This window comes from Centroberyx gerrardi, chromosome 23 (assembly GCF_048128805.1).
Source record: "Centroberyx gerrardi isolate f3 chromosome 23, fCenGer3.hap1.cur.20231027, whole genome shotgun sequence".
NCBI lineage: Eukaryota > Metazoa > Chordata > Actinopteri > Beryciformes > Berycidae > Centroberyx > Centroberyx gerrardi.
Genome location: NC_136019.1, coordinates 19161920 through 19184342, shown reverse-complemented (window position 1 = coordinate 19184342; position 22423 = coordinate 19161920). Strand labels below are relative to the sequence as shown.

At 48.6% G+C, this 22423-nt stretch overlaps 1 protein-coding gene and 1 pseudogene across 1 annotated transcript; one reads left to right on the top strand and one right to left on the bottom strand.

The window, feature by feature from the left end:
• The first annotated feature begins 4107 nt into the window (after positions 1–4107).
• On the top strand, positions 4108–7623 carry LOC139913374 (uncharacterized; annotated as a pseudogene).
• A 9213-nt stretch (positions 7624–16836) lies between these two features.
• Positions 16837–18665, bottom strand: ccl36.1 (chemokine (C-C motif) ligand 36, duplicate 1). Its single transcript, XM_071901374.2, has 3 exons — positions 18501–18665; positions 17663–17774; positions 16837–17261 (listed from the first exon to the last, which is right to left on the bottom strand). The coding sequence occupies exons 1-3, from the start codon at positions 18571–18573 to the stop codon at positions 17168–17170; spliced, it is 279 nt and encodes a 92-aa protein (XP_071757475.1). The 5' UTR covers positions 18574–18665; the 3' UTR covers positions 16837–17167.
• Between the last annotated feature and the right edge of the window lie 3758 nt (positions 18666–22423).

The window sequence follows — 22423 nt, the reverse complement described above, 5'->3', positions numbered from 1 at the left end:
TTAATGAAGTTTTAAATTTTAGACCGCTGCTGTAGCACCACCATCTGGTGTATTTGCCCCATACTTCAGTGAGTGTCGTTTGGCATGGGACTGGAGCTATGTACCAAATTTGGTGAGTTTTCATGCATGGGAAGGCAGTTTTAGTAAAGAAAAAAGAAAGAAAGAAAGAATGAAAGAAAACATAATACTAATACATACAAACACAATAGTAAGACACACTAATAAGCGTCTGACTCAGGTGCTTTCACTCTGTTATCATTACATTTCCCTATTTAAAGGGTAACTTCGGTATTTTTCAAACTGGACCCTATTTTCCCATCTTTTTGTGTCTAAGTGACTAAAGGGGACAACAATTTTTGAAATTGGTCCAGTATTGAGCGAGATCGCATCGCAGGCAGCCACGAAACGAGCTGCAATGTAATCCGACGGGGGAAATCAAATAACAATCTGAGCCTGTCAGTGGCAAAAGCAAGCACTTTTAGTGGACGTACATTGACGGTGCGATTTGCCCCGTCGGATTATATTGCAGATCGTTTCGCGGCTACCGGCGATGCGAACTCGCTCAATACTTGACCAATTTCAAAAATTGTTGTCCCCTTTAGTCACTTAGACACAAAAAGATGGGAAAATAGGGTCCAGGTTGAAAAATACCGAAGTTACCCTTTAAGGCTTCCAGTGAGAAGTGAAAAGTGACATGATGGCATCCACCTACCACAAGTCATCGGAGCGTTGCAGAACACAGCACTGGGGGTGGAAGATGTGCTTCAGGTGTATACATAAATCAAGTGGCAGTCTTCACTTTACACCATCCAAGTGTTGTGCCGTTATTACCGTCACAGCTATGCTGCACAACATGGCCATCAAGGCGTTGGCACCTGTAGGCCTACCTGACAGAGCAGAGGAGGAGGAGGAGATGGAGGAGGGAGGAGGATTGTACGAGCCAAGGGACGCTCAGTACATGGCTGGTTTTGAAGCACATCGCCAAGTCATTCCAACTTCTTTTTAAACACCCCTGCAACACACATTTTTTTCTTTCTCAGTTTAACCATCCCCTGGATTTAGTAATCTGCATCAACACAAGTCACGCATTTTGTAGAATATTTCAGTTTTTCCCCAGGTTGTTACAGCCGTGGCCGTACCCCCAGAAGATTCCCTATTGTTTCCTTGTGTTTCCCCTTCCCTGTGTTCCCAGTGCTCCCCTGTCTGTCTCTCTCCCTGTCTATGTTTTGTTTGTGTGTGTATTGGCGTGGGCGTGGTCTCCCTTCCTCGTTCTCCTGGCTCCCGGCTCTGCTCATCCTGCACATCTGTCTGCAATCGGCTCATCACCTCTCCCAGTCTGCTCACCTGCCTCTCATCAGCTCATCTGCCTGCAGTATATCTACCCCGGCTCTTCAACCATTCTTCGCCAGATTGTTGTTTCAACTACAGTGGTAGTTATGCTTCAAGGCCAATCTAGTTCAACTCCTAGTGACTTTGTCTCTTCGTGTTTCCTGTTATTAACCAGCCTCTCTTGTGCCCCAGGACCATCACCCGCCTACCTGTCCTCCTGCTTGTCTCCCTGCCTGCCTGCTAGCAACCTCCTAGCCTCCAAGCTACACCTGCCTGCCACGCTTCCCTTCATCCCACGCTCACGCCAAGCCCCGCTCCTCCTCACCATCACTCCCCCTTGCAGCCACCGGATTCTCGTTCCCTGCCATCAGCCCCACATCCAGATCCTCCCTTACAATAAAACCTTTCCTTACCAACATCACCCTGTCCGTGTCCTGTGTTTGGGTCCCACCTGTGTTCATAACAGAACAACCTGGCCAACATGGACCCAGCAGACATGGACGATCTCCACCGTGCCCCGGATGAGCTCCGCCATGCTCTCACCAGCCAAGACGCCCTCGTGGGCCAACATGATCAGGTCCTCCGTGAAGTTGTGGAAACCCTCAGGAATTTATCAGCCAGTGTTCACCGGATCGGAACCCAGGTTGACCACATCTCCACTCAGCCCTCCTCTCTGCCGCCTGCGGCCCAGCCCAACCTCCCCACTTCTGCACTCTCTCCAGCTCCGCCTGCTCACCAGCCCAGAGAGCCCCACATTCCCCCTCCGGAGCATTACTCTGGAGACCTAGGTGCCTGTAGGGCTTTTCTCATCCAGTGTTCTCTAGTTTTTGAACAGCAGCCTCTCACATACAGTACTGATAGGTCTAAGATAGCTTATGTTATGGGGTTCTATTTCACACAGGCTTCGCCCTCTAACAGGGCTCTATTGGCTTAGCCACTCATCTAGTCGCCTCAGCGCACTGAAATTTGCATGCACGTGCTCAGCCAATCAGGATGAGCCTATACACCCTCTATGGGGCCTCGCACTATAAATGGCGAGCGGCCCCTCATTCAGCATCCACTTTTTCTTCAGCGCCTGACGAACAAGTTTGCCTAGGATGGCATCGTCTGAGACCAACATCGCTAAAGACTGCCCGGGCTGCCCCGGCATGATCGCGACGACAGATCCGCATGAGGCGTGTTTCGAGTGCCTCGGCCCGGACGGTGTCTCCGACTCGCCGGACTGCAGCAGCTGTAGGGCTCTCTCCAGGGTGAGACGCTGGCAGCGTTGGGCTCATTTCAAACGCTATCAGCGTCAGCGTTCCCCTGAAATCGAGCTCCGCTGTGATGACAGCGAGGCGGAGGCTGGCGGCAGCTCGCCCGAGCCCTGCTCCTCTGCCCTTGTCACAGCGCTTCCGCTGCCAGCTCCTCCCCTGGTGGCGGAGGATGAAGAAGGGATGCCGCCGGGGGACAGCGATGACAACATCTCCTCCGTCTCTGTCACGGCTGCATCCTTCACCTCCGCCGCTCTACCTCATCCATTGTTGAAAGCCGGAATCCCGCCTCCACCCCCCGAATCCCCTCGCGCCGCTGATCGCCTGGCCCAGGGAGTCTATCGGCGGGCGGCAGAGACCAAGCCGGTCTTCGTCGCTCCCACCTTGGACGAGGTTTAGGCGGCTGTGGAAGCATCCTGGAAGGAGCCGCTCTGCTGCAAGGCTCCTATCTCCGGTCTCTCGGATTTTTCCAATGTCCACGGGAAAAGCGCGTTCTGTCGCTCTGGTGTTCCCCCGCTCGATGATGTGCTGGGTGCTCATTTTTCTCCTGGCTCAACCAGCTGGTCTGGCAGCAGGAGACATGCTCCTCCTCAACCCAGAGACAAGGAGACGGTGGAATTTTATGGCAAGTTTTTCCACCTGGCGGCCCAGACGGCGGCCATGGCCAACAACCTGGGGCTGTTGGGGGTGTCCCTATCCACCGTGTCGACTGGAAAAGCCTCCCTCTCCGCTTCTGAATTCTGACAGCCCTTCAGAAGAAGGACAAGGAAGACCTGCTGGGTGCTCCGCTGTCGCCTGATGGGCTCTTCAGCGCATCCGTCACCTTGGCTACGCAGCATTTCCAACACTTAGAGGAGGAAAAGGCTCAGTTGCGCCGTCATCTGCCGTTGGAGTCTTCTTCCGGCAAGCAGAAGACTTCCTCCCAGGAGCCAAGGGAACAGCATACGGCGGCGTCCAAGAGGCGTGGACGGCGTAATGTGGCTTCCTCTTCCGCTACATCCTCCTCTCGCCCCCCACCGGCGTCCGCGACGCAGCCCGCCCCACCACCGGCTCACTCCGACGGCGACGCTCCTCCTCCGCCACCGGCCCAGAGAGGACCCCGGGGCTCCTGTAGACCGCTGGCTTGTCCCTGGAAGGCTGGGAACCAGTCGCCCAGCAAGAAGCGATACTGACTGCCGGAGGGGGGAACCGACCCAGCTTGCGAGGCTTCTGTTCAGCCCCAGCCGTGCCTTAGTGGCGTTGTCCGCTCATCCCCCCACAATGTTCCTGGGTATGTTCCCATTGTGCCTTGTGTGAATGATGTTTTTGTTTGTAATAAAACAAAATACTTCTTCCATAAAGAGCCTATTCCTACCACCCTGACTGCCGATTGCTCTCTGTCCTCCTCCCACAAGGGACACCGGCCAGAGCGGCGATCGCAGTCATCATTTTGATCTCTGTTCCCTTCCCACACGGGAAGCGCGGCGGAGCAGTGATCGGTTCAGTGGTGCGGTAATCCCCTTCCCCCCCCGGTCTTCGGGCCGAAATGGGACGGCTGATGGTCTCAGTATCACCAACTGATACGTTGGATAACCGCTGTCCGGTCTCGTGAGTCGGCGTGAGTTGGAGGCTGGTATCAGCAACGTTAACCCACCCAATCGTGCTTCGGGACGACGCGATGCATCACCGGGAGTCGCTCCCAAATTCCACCTTTTTTCCATGAAAGAGCGGTGGATAAACAACAGACCGGCACGCCGTTTCTTCGGCCCGCCTCACTCGTCCACAAGAACGCGGACTCGATGACGGCAGAGCATCCTCTCAACCATTTCGGCCGGCGAATGAGCTCCAGATGGCAGATTCTTCGTGAAGCATGGGGAATCAGTCGCTCGCCCGTCTCGAACGAGAGGTCAGCCCCCCACCCCGGGCTTGATCTTTCCTAGACGCCGGCCAGTGTATACGGAGCGAGAGCGGACGAGTTTTCAAAATACTCCGCTCCCCCGCTCATTGGACCGTTCTGCTGATGTCATCGCTGCCTCCCCTCAGAGGCAAGCAGACGTATGTGAGGACAGTCTTTCTCACACAGCGCTGTCAACGCTGTTTTCCCTCTGCCGCCTACTCCGCCTCGAAGCGAATAGCGGACATCAAAGCTGGACTGTGTATTACAGTCTATAGCGAGAATGCCGTCTGCTGATTCTAATGCCGTTTTTGCCTTGGGCCATTCATTGGCTGCTGAGCCTCTCCAGCCCTTTTGCCTCCGGCCCCCCATGGGCCGTTCTGTCCCTACCGGGCAGCTCGGGCCGAGGCTGCAGGGGCCGAGGCTGCATACAGAGAATTTCTCTCCTCCGCTCCACAGTTGTCTGCTCGCCCCCTTTTATCAGGAGTGGCGAACCCAGTGTGTGTTGACAGAATGGATGGACAGGACGTTACGACTGGGCTATTCACTCCAGTTTCATTGTGTACCGCCCCCATTCACAGGAGTGAGAGAGTCAATCATAACTTCTCAGGAAGGCATGAGCGCCCTCTCCAGGGAGATACAGGAACTACTCCAGAAGGGAGCAGTTTCTGTGGTTCCCCAGGAAGACAGAGAGAGAGGTCTCTATTCCGGTTATTTCCTGGTTCCCAAGAAAACCGGAGATATGAGGCCTATTCTGGATCTCCGTCCGCTCAACACATGCATCACCCAGAGACCATTTCGCATGCTGACTGTAAAAAAGATGCTGGAATTGGTACAGCTGGGCGATTGGTTCACCACAGTGGATTTGAAAGATGCTTACCGTATTTCCTCTAATAGTGGCTGGTAGTCAATTAAAAGCCGGGTCTCCGATAATGGCCGGGGCCGTGGTAGACACGAACAAATAAAGGCCGGCCTCAAATACAGGCCAGGGAAAAAAATAAAGGAAACAAGACTAGGTCAAAACCTAGTATATGGCTGGACCATGTCCGCTCCTCTCTCCGCCGCTGTCCTCTCCACCGCGCCCACGGCCCGTACCTATCAGGGACACCCGATGACGCATCGGCATCGGGACCCCACCGAAATCTTGGCCGGATCACCGGGAACAAATCGGCGCCCAGCTATCGGCACTGGCCGGAACCGGGCCCCCGGGAAACTCGAAGCGTCGGCAGTAAGCCCTCAGCGCACCGAAACCTCCATGCCGCCGACAGAACAGAGGCTGTCAGGTGGACTGAGCTCGCGCATCGAAATAAACGGCGATATGATACTTGTATAGATTCTACTTTAGCTTCAGTTAGCTTCAGTTAGCTCCAGCTTACATGCAAACAACGGTGGATACCGGTAAACTCCTGGTGCCTGTTATACATGTAACTGTAGTTTGTAGTAACGTACAAGTGCCACAAGATGGCAGTATGCCACAAGATGGCTCGGAAGTCTCTGGAGCATGCCGTCGTCAATTACCGTAATTATCGTAATGCATTGCAGTAACAAAAAAACGGCGCTACCTAACGTACCCCAACAGAAGCAGATCAGAAAATCAAACTTCATACTAAAATATAACAGAGGGAATTAGAAATAAAGGCCTGTCTCTAATATAAGCCTGCTTCCAATAAAGACCTGGTACCCTCTGCAGTTGAGGTAAATAAAGGCCCGGGCCAATATTAGAGGAAATACAGTACTTTCATGTCCCAGTGGTGCCGAGACACAGGAAATTCCTGCGTTTTGCCTTTCAGGGGGTAGCTTACGAGTACAACTACCGTTCGGCTACTCCCTGGCCCCCCGCACTTTTTCGAAGTGTGTGGACACGGCGCTCGCACCCCTGCGCCATCAGGCAATACGCGTCTTCTTTTATCTAGACGACCTGATTCTCATGGCCCGCTCGAAAGAATGGGCTATTTTCCACACAGTGCAATTGGTGTAGCACTTAACCAGGTTAGGTTTTGCCATCAATTGGAAAAAGAGCGCACCCATACCAAGCCAACAGGTGGTGTATTTGGGAGTGCAGCTGGACTCCGCCACACTACGGGCGTGTCTGTCAGATCCCAGACAGACGGCCGTGTTGGAGGCAGTTCGGCGGGAGAGACAGGGCGGAACAGTGACGGCTTTGACCGTCATGCAGCTCCTGGGTCTTGTGGCAGCGGCTCACCCTGTGGTTCCACTGGGGCTGCTCCATATGAGACGCCTTCAGAGATGGTTTGCCAGATTGCGTTTGGATCCACGACGTCACATGGTAACCATCCCCCCAACAGCCAGGGAGGACCTGGCATATTGGGGGACCCCCCAAATACTGGCGGAGGGAACACCGCTGGGGAGAGTGACCTACGTGTCGGTGTTCACAGACGCCTCCCTGACGGGTTGGGGGGGAACCTGCCTGGGGCAGTCAGTCGGTGGTGTGTGGCCTTCAGGGACAAACCAGCACATCAACCTACTAGAGTTGACTGCAGTCATGCTGGTCCTACAGCACTTCCTGCCTCAGGGGAAGGATGTGCTAGTGAGGACCGACAACCGTTTGATGGTGGCCTACAGACAGGGCGGAGTGCGATCCGCACCGTTGTTGAAGGCTGCCGAGAACCTGTGACGCTGGGCCACAGAGCACCTCCGTTCTCTCAAGGCGCTGCATATTCCAGGCCTGGAGAACACGGGGGCCGACCTCATGTCGAGGGGCGGGCCCCTGGAGGACGAATGGAGATTACATCCCGACATAGTGGACCAGATTTGGTCCCGATTCGGGAGAGGGGAAGTGGACCTGTTCGCCACCCGGCAGAACGCCCACTGTCCCCTGTGGTTCTCTCTGTTTCCCCGAGACGCTCACCCATTGGGGGTGGACGCGTTCGGACATGCGCCATGGCCAGGAAAGCTGCTGTATGCTTTTCCTCCCCTCCGTCTCATTCCTCGCTCGTGAGAGTGAGAGTGGAGAGACTGTCGCTCATTCTGGTGGCCCCGGGCTGCACAACGGCACCGTGGTACGCGGAGATGAGACAGCTGCTGGTGGCTCTGCCCTGGACAGTTCCCCAGTTTTGGGGAGCATTGTCTCAGGCGAATGGAGCGATAGGCGCGATGCCCAGCCTGGGACAGTCTCTCAGGGTTTGGTTCCTGAGAGGGACAGACTGATGTGCGCTGGACTGGCTGCGGATGTGGTGCAGACCATCCAGGGCGCGAGGGCTCAATCCACCATTGATAGCTACAAGGCTAAATGGTTGGGCTTTCAGAAATGGTGCGGGGAGCGGAACATCGATCCTTTCAACTGTTCAATTGGATCTGTTCTCTCTTTCCTCCATTGCTTGCTGGAAAGGGGGCTGGCGCACTCCACTATTAAAGTGTATGCGTCAGCAATCTCTGCCTGCCATGAGGGGTTTGGAGAGAGGTCAGTTTTCGGCCACCCCCTCATGAAGCGTTTTTTGCAGGGGGCTAGCAGAAAACGTCCAGTGGTGCATTCCACCGCCCCCCAGTGGGAACTGCCTTTGGTATTGGAGGCTCTGTCTAAGGAGCCTTTTGAACAGATCAGGCAGACTTCTCTTAAGCTGTTGTTGGTCAAGATGGCTCTGCTGCTTGCTTTGACCTCAGCTAAGAGAGTGAGTGACTTGTGCGCTCTTTCGGTCCATCCCAGCTGTTTGCTGATACGTGGGGACCTGAGTGGTGCCACACTCAGACAGAATCCGTCTTTTGCACCCAAGAACATCAATAGTTCTTTTCGGTCTGGGACGAGGCTTTCTATCCTCCTCCTCATGGTGAGGAGAGAGAGGTGAGGCTGCACCATTTATGCCCCGAGCATGCGTTGGCATGTTATGTGGAACGCACAGCCACGGTGAGGCCCACACAGCAGCTTTTTGTGTGCTATGCAGACAGTGTGGCTGGCAAGCCCCTGTCAAAGCAGAGACTCGCCCACTGGCTCTGTGAGGGAATATCACAGGCTTATGTGCTGGTGGGTAGGGACCTTCCTGCAGTCATCCACACGCACTCAACACGGATTGTGGCTGCGTCGACGGCACTGTTCAGTGGAACAGATGTGGAGGAGATCTGCACACCTGGTCGATGCCCTGTCCATTCATCAGGTTCTATCTGTTGGATGTGTCTGGGTCTTTCTCCGGTTCTGTACTCAGTACTGGTACACGAGACCTGTGAAGAAATTACCTACTAGGCCTGAGTCTCTCGTGTTGAAGCTCGATGGAGACCGGCCACTGGGTTGGCCAGCGTTACACCCCACTGTTTGTCCAGCCGTCTGTTTAACCTGTCCCGTCCAGAAAGAGAGGCCATGGAAAAATACATCCATGATTCCCTGGCCGCTGGAATCATCTGGCCGTCTTCTTCCCCGGTAGGAGCAGGCTTCTTCTTCGTATCCAAAAAGGATCGCACTCTTCGCCCCTGCATCGACTACAGAGGTCTCAATGCCATCACCATCAAGAATAAGCATCCTTTGCCCCTCATCAACTCCACCTTCGAACCGATCCAGGAAGCCACCATCTTCTCCAAACTGGATTTGAGGAATGCTTACCATCTGGTCAGAACCCTAACCCCTCGGCCATTTCGAGTACCTGGTCATGCCCTTCAGCCTAACCCGTGCCTTTGTCGCCTAACTTCGGCCCCCACCGTCTTCCAGGCCCTTGTAAATGATGTGCTGTGAGACTTTCTCAACCGATCTGTCTTTGTCTACCTGGAGGGGGCGCTGCTCAGCTGGCGACTTGCATGCTTGCTCCCATACAGTCTTGTATGTTTAATATGTTTGTTTGATGTGTTTGTAGTATACTGTTCGTACTAAGCCCATATCCCGTCTGGAAAACACGATAGAATGTGGGAGACCAAGTGTGGATTAACTGGCTGGATTATTCTGTTGTTTTTTGGACTCTGTTTCTTTGTGCAACCGGCGAACCTGTTTGACAGCATGGAATATCGGTGGGCCGACCTGCACTTGTCTATGCACGGGACACACTTTTTAGTCTCCGGAACTCAGTGGGACTCACTGACCCAGTGCCCGGGCTGCTGGACCGCATTCCGGGGTAACTGAGACGACCAACGGGCCGGAGGAGCCTCCAGAACTCAGCAGAATCCACAGACCGAGTCACCCCGGGCTGCTGGCTAGCATCCCCGGGGAATCAAGACGATCTGCAGGCCAGAGGAGGAAGAGGGGGAGGCGGGGCAGAATTAGGAGGAGGCTGTGGCAGCGGAGAACGCAATCAGCACTCCCTGCTATAATCCTTGCCAATTTGCGCTCCATCACAAGCAAGATTGATGAGATACGGGCCTACGCAAGGTATTATTCTGAGTTCCGGGAGGCTTCTCTCCTATGTTTCACTGAAACTTGGCTACATGCCGCGGCTCCAGACTCACTTTATGACATTGACGGTTTTTCGCTCATAAGAGCAGATCGGAACAAGAACTCAGGGAAAAGCAGAGGAGGGGGGATTTGTGTTTACATAAATGAGCGGTGGTGCCACCAATATACAGTCAAAGACACAGTATGTAACAGTGATGTTGAACTCTTGTGTATTGGGTTAAGACCATTCTACCTCCCACGAGAATTTGGTTGCATATTGCTATTTGTTGTTTATGCCCCCCCAAGCAGCAAAGGCTGCTACTTTAATAGCAGACCGAGTGCACAGTTTACAGCAGCAATTCCCTGACGCCCCAACTATTGTGCTGGGAGATCTGAACAACTGCAACCTGGAGAAAACTTTACCAGGATTCCATCAGTTTGTAAGCTGTGGCACAAGGAAGAAAAACATACTGGACAAATGTTATGTAAATCTCAATAATGCCTATCAATCCAGGAGTAAACTGCCAATATCTGCACCTGATTCCAACCTATACAACCAGGTTGAAAAGCAAAAAACCTGTGGACAAGGTGGTTAGACTGTGGACTCAGGACAGTAAAGAGCAACTGGGAGCCAGTTTTGACTGCACTGACTGGGAGGTGTTAAGGGAGGGCACTTTGGATGAAATGTGCACAGTAACTATGGACTAGGGATGTACCCAAATCCGAATACGTTATTCGGGAAAGCACAAATAATGCGATGGAAACAGATATTTCTTCTACCCGAAGTTGCTCGTTATTATTCGGGGAAAAAAAGCCATGATTGACATGTAGCCTAAATAAAGGACTTGATTTTCCCTTTATCATTTGTAAAACAGAAAATGAAGTAGTAAAACACAAATGAAAAAAGCCCATTTTGGTACTGTAGCCGCTGTGGGTCTTTCAGCACCAGTGACAGAGCAGAGCGGAGCGGAGCGAGCGAGTGAGCGAGTGAGAGAGAGAGAGAGAGAGAGAGAGCAGCGCTCAGCAGAGGGAGGGGGGCTGTGTGTGTGACACAGAGCTTCAGGAGAAAGTGAGGATCATAAAACATTGTGCTTTTTTCCACACATGAAAAAAAAACAACCGAGCCCGACCCGACCCGAGCCCGAATTATTTATTTAAAAACCAAGCCCGACCCCAATACCCGACATACAGTCTCGGGTCCCGTCGGGTGTCAACAAACTGGTGCAGTGGTGCGATCACAACTCTCTCATTCTTAACACACTTAAAACAGAGGAGGTCATCTTTGGAGCTACACAAGACATGCACATTGCTACAGTTGTTGTTCACAATCACCCCATAAAACAGACATCATCATTCAAATATCTGGGAGTGCATTCACCTGGAGCTTTCATGTGGACTTCGTTTGTAACAAGGTACAACAGAGGATTTATTTCCTTATGAGACTAAGGTCTTTTGGAGCCAGTAGTGAAATCCTCACCTTATTTTTCTGCTCAACCATACAAAGTATCCTCCAGTATGGTGGTGCAGTATGGTTCAGCGGCCTCTCAGTCCAACTGAAAGCCAGCATTCTACAGCTTCTGAGGATCTGCTCCATGGTGGTAAGTCACCCTGTGGAAGACTCCTTCCTAGACAGCTGCTCCAAGCACACCCTCAGACTGGCTAATAGAATAGCCCAGGACTCTTCTCATGTTTGGCATGAGGAGTATCAACTGCTGCCCTCTGGGAAACGTTTTAGGGTGCCATGCTGCAGGAGGAATAAATACAAGCACTCCTTTGTTCCTCACTCCATAACATTGCTCAATCAACAGAGGAGCGTTGATTGAGCAATGGGCGGTGCTCGCCCAGCGCTCAGTCACCGACCACAAACTTCATCCTTGCGCTTTCTTCTCCCGCCGGTTGTCTCCGGCCGAGAAGAATTATGATGTCGGCAACCAGGAACTGCTGGCCGTCAAGCTCGCCCTGGAGGAGTGGAGGCACTGGCTGGAGGGGGCCAAACACCTGTTCATTGTATGGACAGACCACAAGAACCTGGCTTACATCCAGACAGCCAAACGCCTAAACTCCCGCCAAGCTCGCTGGGCGTTGTTCTTTGGTCGTTTCTCCTTCACTCTCACCTACCACCCAGGCTCCCGGAACCTCAAGCCAGACGCTCTCTCCCGCCAGTTCGCCTCCGAGGGGACTCCCTCCGACCCAGACACCATCCTCCCTGCGTCCTGTGTGGTGGCCGCGGTGACATGGAAGATTGAGTCCCTAGTCAGGGATGCCCAACAGACTCAGCCAGATCCAGGTAATGGCTCCATTAATCATCTCTTTGTTCCTGATTCTGTCCGCTCCCAGGTCCTCCAGTGGGCGCATACCTCTCGGTTTTCCTGTCATCCAGGTGTCAGTCGCACCCTGTCCCTCTTGATGCAGCGTTTCTGGTGGCCCACCATGGTTGCTGACACCCGTGCCTTTGTCACCGCCTGTACTGTGCGTGCCCGCGCCAAAGCCTCCCACCAACCACCCGCTGGCCTACTCCACCCCTTGCCGGTCCCTGGTCGCCCATGGTCTCACATAGCTCTCGATTTTGTTACTGGATTTCCACCTTCTCAAGGTAACACCACCATACTCACCATTGTGGACCGATTTTCAAAAGCCGTACACTTTGTGGCTCTCCCTAAGCTCCCCACAGCCTTGGAAACTGCCGACCTCCTGGTGTATCATGTTTTTCGCCTCCATGGAATCCCCACTGACATTGTGTCCGACCGTGGTCCTCAGTTTATATCCCAAGTCTGGAAAGCCTTCTGCCAAGCCCTCGGAGCAACGGTGAGTTTGTCCTCTGGTTATCACCCACAGACTAACGGTCAGACGGAGCGAGCCAACCAGGACCTGGGAGCGGCACTCCGCTGCGTCGCCTTCAGGAACCCCTCCTCCTGGAGCTCTCATCTGTCATGGATCGAGTACACACACAACTCCCTGTCAAGCGCTGCCACAGGTATGTCACCCTTCAAATGTGCCATGGGTTTCCAGCCACCTCTGTTCCCGGCTCTGGAGGAGGAGATCTCTGTCCCCTCGGTCCAAGCCCACCTTCGCTGTTGTCGTATGATCTGGAAGGATGCCTGCGCCGCCTTGCTCCACTCCGCTGACCGCAACCGATGCATTGCTGACCGCCATCGGACACCAGCCCCCAATTACCAACCAGGTCAGACAGTTTGGCTTCCAAAGAGTCTTCCAAAGATCTCCCTTTGAAAACTGACTCCAAGAAACTCACACCCCGTTGTGTTGGTCCTTATGAGATCGAATCTGTCATCAATCCCACTGTCGTCAACCTCAAGCTCCCCCCTCACATGAAGATTCACCCCACATTTCATGTCTCTCAGCTGAAACCTGTCTCCACTAGCCCACTGTCTCCTCCAGCTGCGGCCCCCCCACCTCCCCGCATTATCGACGATCACCCAGCCTACACCGCCCGGCGGTTGCTGGACGTGCGCCTGGAGGCGCCCGTTGAGGGGGGGGGGTACTGTTACAGCCCGTGGCCGTACCCCCAGAAGATTCCCTAGTGTTTCCTTGTGTTTCCCCTTCCCTGTGTTCCCAGTGCTCCCCTGTCTGTCTCTCTCCCTGTTAGGGCTGGGTATCGTTTAAAAAATTATGATACCAGTACCAATACCAGTACCCTTAAAGTGATACCGATACCAATAGAGTACTTCATTCGATACCTTTTTTTTTTACGTTTTGGTGGCATCTCGGCACGCTGAACTGCCAACTCCGTCACACACACCGCACTCGACTTCGCCACAGACTGTATGGGTTGTTGCTGCTGCGGTAGTGGGCCAATCACACGTCGCATTAAATCGAAGAACGCTTGTGGTGATTGGCTGCGAGCAAAACCATACAAATAGTAATTTTTTTCTAGATCTGTGTACAAAAAGTATCGAATGCAGGTATCGTTTGACTGGAGAAGTTTCGATACTACTTGGTACTGGGTTATTTTGGTCGATACCTTAAAGGTATCGAGTACCGATACCCAGCCCTACTCCCTGTCTATGTTTTGTTTGTGTGTGTATTGGCGTGGGCGTGGTCTCCCTTCCTCGTTCTCCTGGCTCCCGGCTCTGCTCATCCTGCACATCTGTCTGCAATCGGCTCATCACCTCTCCCAGTCTGCTCACCTGCCTCTCATCAGCTCATCTGCCTGCAGTATATCTACCCCGGCTCTTCAACCATTCTTCGCCAGATTGTTGTTTCAACTACAGTGGTAGTTATGCTTCAAGGCCAATCTAGTTCAACTCCTAGTGACTTTGTCTCTTCGTGTTTCCTGTTATTAACCAGCCTCTCTTGTGCCCCAGGACCATCACCCGCCTACCTGTCCTCCTGCTTGTCTCCCTGCCTGCCTGCTAGCAACCTCCTAGCCTCCAAGCTACACCTGCCTGCCACGCTTCCCTTCATCCCACGCTCACGCCAAGCCCCGCTCCTCCTCACCATCACTCCCCCTTGCAGCCACCGGATTCCCGTTCCCTGCCATCAGCCCCTCATCCAGATCCTCCCTTACAATAAAACCTTTCCTTACCAACACCACCCTGTCCGTGTCCTGCGTTTAGGTCCCACCTGTGTTCATAACACAGGTACCCCACTTCCTCAAATCAACAGTTAAATGCCCTGAAACAATAGTTTGTAATGTTTTTTTGAAAAATGTTTGTTGTTTTTCAGTGTACATGAATATTTTATCCTGATTCTAAACATTATGTGAAGTCTTTACTGTAGACTGCAGTCGACATAAAGCTCAGCCTAGTGATGCTTCTTTTCTTCCTTACGACGCTCTTGGCTTTCGGTCAGAAGCACTTGTAATCTACGACGAGTTTTTAAGAGCGTCGTTAGTTAAGAAGCTTTAGGGAAATCCATCGTAACCTTAAGATGCTTCTTACGATGTACTTTACCAACATATTAGGCTTACGATGCTTTTGGGAAACGCAGCCCAGATCATTTAATGGCTGAGAAGACTAGAGAATTGTAAAGTGTTGAATATCAAGAATGACAGCATATTTACAAAACTGTTTATTAATATGAGATTTAGGGATCTACATTGTGGGTAATACAAAACGTTAGAGAAAAGAAATTAGAGAAAGTGCTGATCCATACTCAAAATGCTTCTTAATTTGTAAGTATATTACTGTTCTTTTGGAAATTCATACCAAAACTATAACCAAATGACTGAAATGTTAAACACGCATTTAACAGTGTGTGACCAGATAAAGAAAGACAAAGCAAAAAAAAAAAGCCAGTGTAACATTACAGACGTTACTACATTTCCTTCTGTAATGGCTGCATTAGGCTGCATTTTTTCCAGACAGGCTATGTGTGTCCAGACTCTTCATGATGGTCTGAACCCAGGAGAGACTGGGATCCACACAGATGTGCCGAAACCTTTCTGTCACCAGACTGAAAGAAAGAACAAGGAAATGTTATTGTCGGATAGCGGTTTGTGAATTAGATTAAACAGGATAACATACAGTAATATATGTGACATATATGAACAATATGAAAATATATTATATGATATGTGCAGTATGGAAATAAAAAGATATTTTAAAAACATGTCAAAATATGCGCAATATGTAACAAATGAGAAAACATATAAGAATTTGAAGAACTTGAACTGGTCACCGGTGTTGACGTGGTTCCAGTTACTTTTTGATAACTGACTCTTGGTGGCTGTGTTTCACGATGTCGATCGCTCAATGTTGACGACTCGGTCAACTTTTCAGCTGCAGTTTGTTGACTTGTTGTTGGCCAGGCTGTCTGTGACTCAGACGTTGTCCAGTGAGACTCAGATAGCTCACCTATACAAAACTCCATCTTACCATTTGTTTGTTTCATGTCTGCAATGGAAATAAAAAAAGGTTCTCTGCCACTATCAGCTTGTTAGAATAGAACATAGCCACATCTATGACAGCTAAAGAAATAGATGCAGAGGCTTTACTCCTCAATTAATTCAACTGCTATTATATTATTATTACATAAAGTTATTTAAAAGGATCAATTGCCACTAAAAGTTGACTTACTGGAAGAAGTTGAGTGTTGAAGGATGGTGGATATCATTAGGATTCCTACGACGCGAGGAGACATTCCCCTTAGCTGAGTTTCACAGGCTTTTACTTTAAAGAGACATTAAATAGATATTGATGAAGGGTTGGTATATATGCCAACACAGGATGTTGGAGTGGGATATAACGCAGGGAGGAATCATCTGTGACTGTATTATTGGTTGGAATTTTTATGTACGCCTACTGGTACACTATTAAGTAATCACTAAAGATACGCTGTTTTCCAGGAAGTAAAAGTGATGTCATTTTGATATAAAAAAACAAGAAAAAAAAAATGGGGGTATTTCTTGTTAAATAGGTGTATATTATGACATGGAAAATATGCTAAGAAGGTGAAAAAGTCATTTTTTATTTCATTGTGACTTTAAAAATCCCTCTCCCTCTTGAACATAGCAACGTGGATGCTAGCTGGTTAGTTTAAGCTCAGTAGCTAACGTTAGCCACCATGTCAGGCTCAGTCCCAGTGGAGCTCGCCTGCCATCTCTGGGGGAACTTATTAGGGACATGTTGCACAGCATGCATGTACTTTTCAGCTTGTGAATTTCCTCAACTTTTGTAACTTTTTGTTACTTAAATCGCAAGATCAATGTTTATGTTCTCAGGTGCTGCCATTTTGCACCCTGCAATACTTCCAGGCTTGTTGTTATCGCACCATCATACTCTATATCCCGCCTACAGCAACTATCCAATCAGAGTGTTTGGATTCAGGGCGTTCAGAGTTTCTGCCTCAGAAGAGAGCAGGTCTAGAATCGTCTAATATGATTTGAAAAAACTAGATGTGACAGTGATTCAACTCAAGTGGTTCCAGGCCTTGGACGCTTCTTGGTTTTTAATTATCTTATCTTTCCTGACCTCTACTTTATAGTCTGTTGCGTCACACTTTGTTTCTCATAAAGCAAAGCAGCAGTTTGTTCCAGACATCTTTCACAAACCTCAGAACATTTAATAGCTCAGAGGACGAGAAAATTGAGAACTGAAATATCAAGAATGACAGCGCATTTACAAAACTGTTTATTAACAGCAGATTTAAAGGTTCTACATCGTTTGCGACACAAAACATAAAAAAGGAATTACAAAAAGAAATTATAAAGTTAGAGAAAGTGCCAGTCTATGCTCAAAATGATTCTTTATTCGTAAGCGCAATACTGTTATTTACCTATTGCAAATTTGGAAATTCATACCAAAATCATGACCATATGACATCTAAAATGTTAAACATACATTTCACAGTATATGACCAGGTAAAGCGAAGAAAGCCAGTGTAACATTACAGAAGGAAGATTTCCTTTGAAAGGCTGCATTTTTTTTTCCAGAAAGGCCATTTGTTTTAAAAGGCCTGTTCATCCAGACTCTTCATGATGCCCTGAACCCAGGAGAGATTGGGATCCGCACAGATGTGCCGAAACCTTTCTGTCACCAGACTGAAAGAACAAGAAAAAAAACATAACAATAACAACAATAACAACAATAATTACAACATTAGAAGATATTAAGTAGAAATATTTGAATGAAAAGTATGAAAATATATGAATTACAGCCTGTATGGAGAGTGTACACAATAAAAGCAGCAAAATATAGACAAAGATTTATGAATAATATGAAAATATAGGCCTACCAAACATGAAATATATGCAGTATGGAAATAAATGAAAAATGATATATATATAAAAAAGATGCAATATATCACAAATGAGAATACACAAAGCAAATATATAAATTCAGAGCATATACACTATACAGGATGTGCAAAATGTGCATTGTATTCGGACGTTCGTAAAAACTATTCAAATTATCACAGATTAAAGGAAACTTCAGCACTTACATGGCTCCTGACTTTGGGCAGCGTTCATCAGTCATGTAATACGACCGGATGAGCTTTTTGTTCACTCTCCTCGGGTAGAACTTGAAACAGCAGTCTTCCGGACCGTTTCCATCTGAATAAAGGAAAATCCGGTCATATATTTGCAGGGTGTTTTTGAAAAATTTAATTTTTTTCCCAGCTATACTTCACCATATGAACTAGCAATGGTGAAAAGAAAAAGAAAATTTACATCAATTTGATTTTTTCATGGATTTATATATTAAAAAAATGCACAAAAAAAAAGAAAAAGGCTAATATGGTTTAATGAGCTAATATTGAAATGGAAAAACTCTGAAAATGTAACCATGAATTAGAGACCATAACACTTCACTACAGCCCAAAAGTAATGTCTAGAAAAAATAGGGAAACATCTTTAAAAAAAATTATTAAATTTTGAATTTAAGCCAAAAAGAGGGCTTAATGTGGCTAAATGACCTAAAATCAAAATAGAAAAATTCATATTTAATTCTGGCATCAGAGGGATACAAGGAGACACTGTGGGGAAAATTTCAAGTTAAAAGTAAATCAATAACATGGTCAAAAAACTATGACAAGATCTCCAATTGAAAATGAATGGAAATGATTGAGCTTAAATGTGGCTCAATCACTATATTAATTCATAAAAAAATCAAATTGATGTAAATTTTCTTTTTCTTTTCACCATTGCTGGTTCTTATGGTGTTGTATACCTGGGGGAAAAAAAACACATTTTTTCACCAGTGTTAAGTATTAACCCTTTCACACAAGCCTTTTAGAATGTCCCCAAGTGTCTAAACTACGAATCAAAAGGTCATCTCACTGTTGGCTGCGGCTGAGGAGAACAGCGCGGCTCCCAGGATGCACAGCAGCAGAAAGACGTGACTGGTCCGCATGATGAGGACGACGAGCGGAGGACGGCGACGAAGAAGAGCCGGACCGAGGCGACGAGTTCTTCAGCCGCAAACAAAAGAGCTTCTAAACAAAAGGTAGCAGGGTCTGTCGCTTATCACGTCCAAAAATCAAAAGGGAGAGGTGGTAGGATGGAGGTGGGGGGGAGGATTGTGGTTTCAAGCTGCATGTGACAAAAACTTTCCACTCTGCTTCAAAAGGTTGAGAGATAAAAAAAGAAAAGAAAAAAAACCTGAGTGGTATATTGCAGAGCAAATGCTGTTGTGGTTTAGCCCATAGTGGATCGATCTCACAGCTTTAGCTTTGTTCTACTCAAGCATGACAGGGTGAAAAGTCAAAGACAAAGTTGCACTATCACATGCCTCAATAAAAATTCTTAGTCATTGTGAAATATATTTTAAAAGGACAAATCCACGGCTATTGGTGATGTACCATGGTGGTGTATTTTTTCAACAATAGGCCAGAATGATTTTTCCTCTAATCGCAACAAAAACGCATTGCGCTGTTCCTCTGGTTGAATATGTACAGCTCTTTATTTAATAAAACCACAGTTTATATACATTTCAAGTGAGATAGTCGCATGTTGACCCTTCTGCCGACTCCATTCATACCCATCGGTCCGGTCCTCTACAGCAGAGATGGGTCTCTTGAAAAAAAAAATCAGACAATGCAAAACAAAGAAAAGCTCAAGAAATTAAAGACATCCAGCAAATCAAACAGACCAATTAGCAACAATACATCTTCATATTCAAATATTTCTTTTTTTTTTTTAAACACTGTGGATGGTACAGTATTAGGCCATTCTGTATTCCAATATGAATTTTGTGATAGAGGGGCCGGAATAAGCATGTAGTGTTGGTAGGGCTGGGTGGGGTCAATTCATACATACACCAGCCTTTCCTGTAACAGAGCAACTTACAGTCTCATTTTAGAAATGCCACATAAGACACACATAAAACGCACACACTTCTAGCATTGCGAACTGGTCACTTCTGCTGGTCACCGTATTCACACGCACACACAAGAAAATCTAACCATGGTGAACTAAAAGCGAGCGATGACGTTGTTAGGTACTTTAACGTGAGGCACAAATCAAAGGCTTATGTGCAAAAAGCTTTATTGCAGTACTGCGGTGCTTCACCACACTGGGGGGGGGGGGGGGGGGGGGGAGTGGGAGGGAGGAGTGCATCCAGAAAAGTGATCAGAAAGTCTGCTGCACAGGCTTGAGGTGAAGCAGACGCTCAAAAACACACACAGTACCGACCTTGTATTTGCAGTATAGTCTGCAAAACAGGAGAGTCTGTATGTTAGCAGCCCAAAAACTGGCCCGAGCCAAATTGATGATACGTTTTTAACCGCTTGGAGGCTCTACAAACAAAAAGGGGCATTCCTACTTTTGTTAGGAATAATCCTTCAGTACATTCATGAACACTTAGTGGGGATCTGGCCATTTAAGAGAAGAGAATCTGCTCTCTCATTACTGCGCCTTATACTTCAAACCCAAAGATGTATTGTACTTCAGCTGTGGAAAACATGACTCCACGTGTCTTTTTCGTTACATGAGCAAAAGGCATTTCAGAAAATATAGTGCAGCCCCTTCGGCTATTCAGTGGCGACGAGAGATGCTGAGGCAAAATGGAGATGTCACCGATATCAGCCTTCAGATGGAGGGCACAAAAAGGAAAGAAAGCAACTCTCCGTCCAGAGCGCTCCATTGCACGCAAAATCAGTAGCACAACACAATTTGGTGAAGCAGCTTCACAACCAACAATATGCGTTCACACTGCGAGCAACACGATCAACAAGTCCATTCATTTCTTACAGGGCTGAGCGAGCAGCTTATTGGCCGCGAAAGGTTGCCAAGGGTTGAACTTTTCATAGTTAGCGAAAGATTTCTGTGCTTCTTTGTTTTCCTATCGATGTGATTTGATTCCAGCCATTCAAAGCCTCCCACAGCTTTTATTTGAAAGACTACAGGAATAAATGTCTCAAAAGAGATTCTTGCATCTATCGCTGGAGCCAATGGTAAGATGGTAACTGAGTTTTTTCTGTTTATTTTTGATTAATGCTATCTAATTAGTGCTTGCTAGCTAGCTATGTTAACTGATCAAAACAATGTAACGTTATGTAAGGCAATACCAAAGCAGCGAAAAACACGATTTGCCACAGACAACTACATAGATCCAATCTGAGCCTCTGGCCCCGCCCACAACTGGTACAGAACAGAGCGACCCATCAACTAAGCTGCTCACAGTGTGAACGCACAGTTAGGTTGGGTTAGGTAGGTTGGGTGGGCAGGGTCTCAGCAACGAGCCTTCATTTGACAGGAACATGGGGGAGAAAACGAGGCCCGTTTCGGTCCAATCACGCTTTCCACAAATATTAAATAAACATACAAAGATGAGATTGTCTCCTAATAAAGACATTGCACTCACACCAAGACATCAGGAAACATAAAAACACCAAAGAGCTGAAATGTACCCGAAACAAAAGGGAGGGTGGGGGATGTCGGTGTCTGATATACTGTGTGTTGTTGCTGTGTCGAACAGCAACACGCACACATACTGAACAATCTCAGCATCTATTCCAGTTTCCTTCGACATAAATATACTGTAAAACATTTTTACAGGCAGCTTATGACCTCTTTTAAGAGGGTTAAAACATTTCATTAAAAGTAACATGGCGCTCTCAGAGACACTACAAAACTCGTTTTAGGTGGTTGACCTAAAAAAGGTATGTGCATTTCTGCTGAACCTTCATGGATCTAAACTCCCAAGCCTCCTTTCAAGTGATGTTTTATTCATCCCGTAAATAGCAGCCTGAGGCTCGTCCTTGGGGATAATTTACTTCATGGAATGGTGCGGAAACAAAAACAAAAAACAACCCAACAGGAGAACGACGTACAAATGAAAACCACACGGAGGTCACGACAGGCAAGACAGCAAAGGCTAAAATCAAATCTCAGCATACCTGAAGGAATGACAAAGGATGGAGGGAAGGGAAAGGGGGGTAGATTGGGCAAACTGGAGACAAACAGACAAAGACAGAGAGAGGGAGAGAGAGAGAGAGAGAGAGAGGCATGTTCCACTTGGCATTTCAATGATTCAATGAATGATTTTTGAGATCTATGCATGAATATGTCGTCTTCTTATCATCATCCTGGGCTTCAGTGGAGAGTTTTACTGTCCCATGATGGTCTAAATGCTGTTTCAGAGGCTTTTCCACCCTGACAAGAATTCATCTGGGGGGAAACACTTCATCTTTGCAAATATTTTGGCATGAAAATGGTCAAATACGATACTGAATATCAGCGCAAAATGCCGGTTATTGTTCGATCCAAAAAAAAAATATCCGTATCGGTGCTCCAAAACCCATTTCGGTCAAAACACAAAATGAAATGACAAGCGGAACCGTTGAGCCAGAGAGGCAGAGAGAGAAGTGAGGGAAGATGAGGAAAGAGAAGAGGAGGATCCAGTTAGGTAACTGGCTGGGTCTGTGGAGACCCTGGATCGGCCCGGGGGTTTCTGGGAGTGTGTGGTACATTCTTCAGCCTCTGCCCAGCTGCGGTCTCCGGGCCGCGGGCCGGGCCTCTGAACAGAGGAGGGGGGCGGTGGTGGTGGGAGTTTTATAAGGCCTCGTATTCCCTTTCGCCCCCCCCTCCTCCTCGTCACTTACAGGCCCCCCACCCCCTCCAGGGTTCTGGTTTACCACATTTACGACCGGGTCAACTGGCCAAACCCAGAACCAGATGTGTCCCAGGTTCAACAAGGACCTCCCTTAGGTCTAGATTGGGTCTAGGTCCGTCGCGGTGGGTAGGCGTCCCGTAAGAGGTCC

Coding starts and splice junctions, on each gene's coding strand:
- ccl36.1 (XM_071901374.2), bottom strand. CDS start 18,573: ATGCGGACCAGTCACGTCTTTCTGCTGCTGTGCATCCTGGGAGCCGCG. Junction 17,775..18,500: donor CTCCTCAGCCGCAGCCAACA/GTGAGATGACCT, acceptor TCCTTTATTCAG/ATGGAAACGGTCCGGAAGAC. Junction 17,262..17,662: donor TGCCCAAAGTCAGGAGCCAT/GTAAGTGCTGAA, acceptor TTGTTCTTTCAG/TCTGGTGACAGAAAGGTTTC.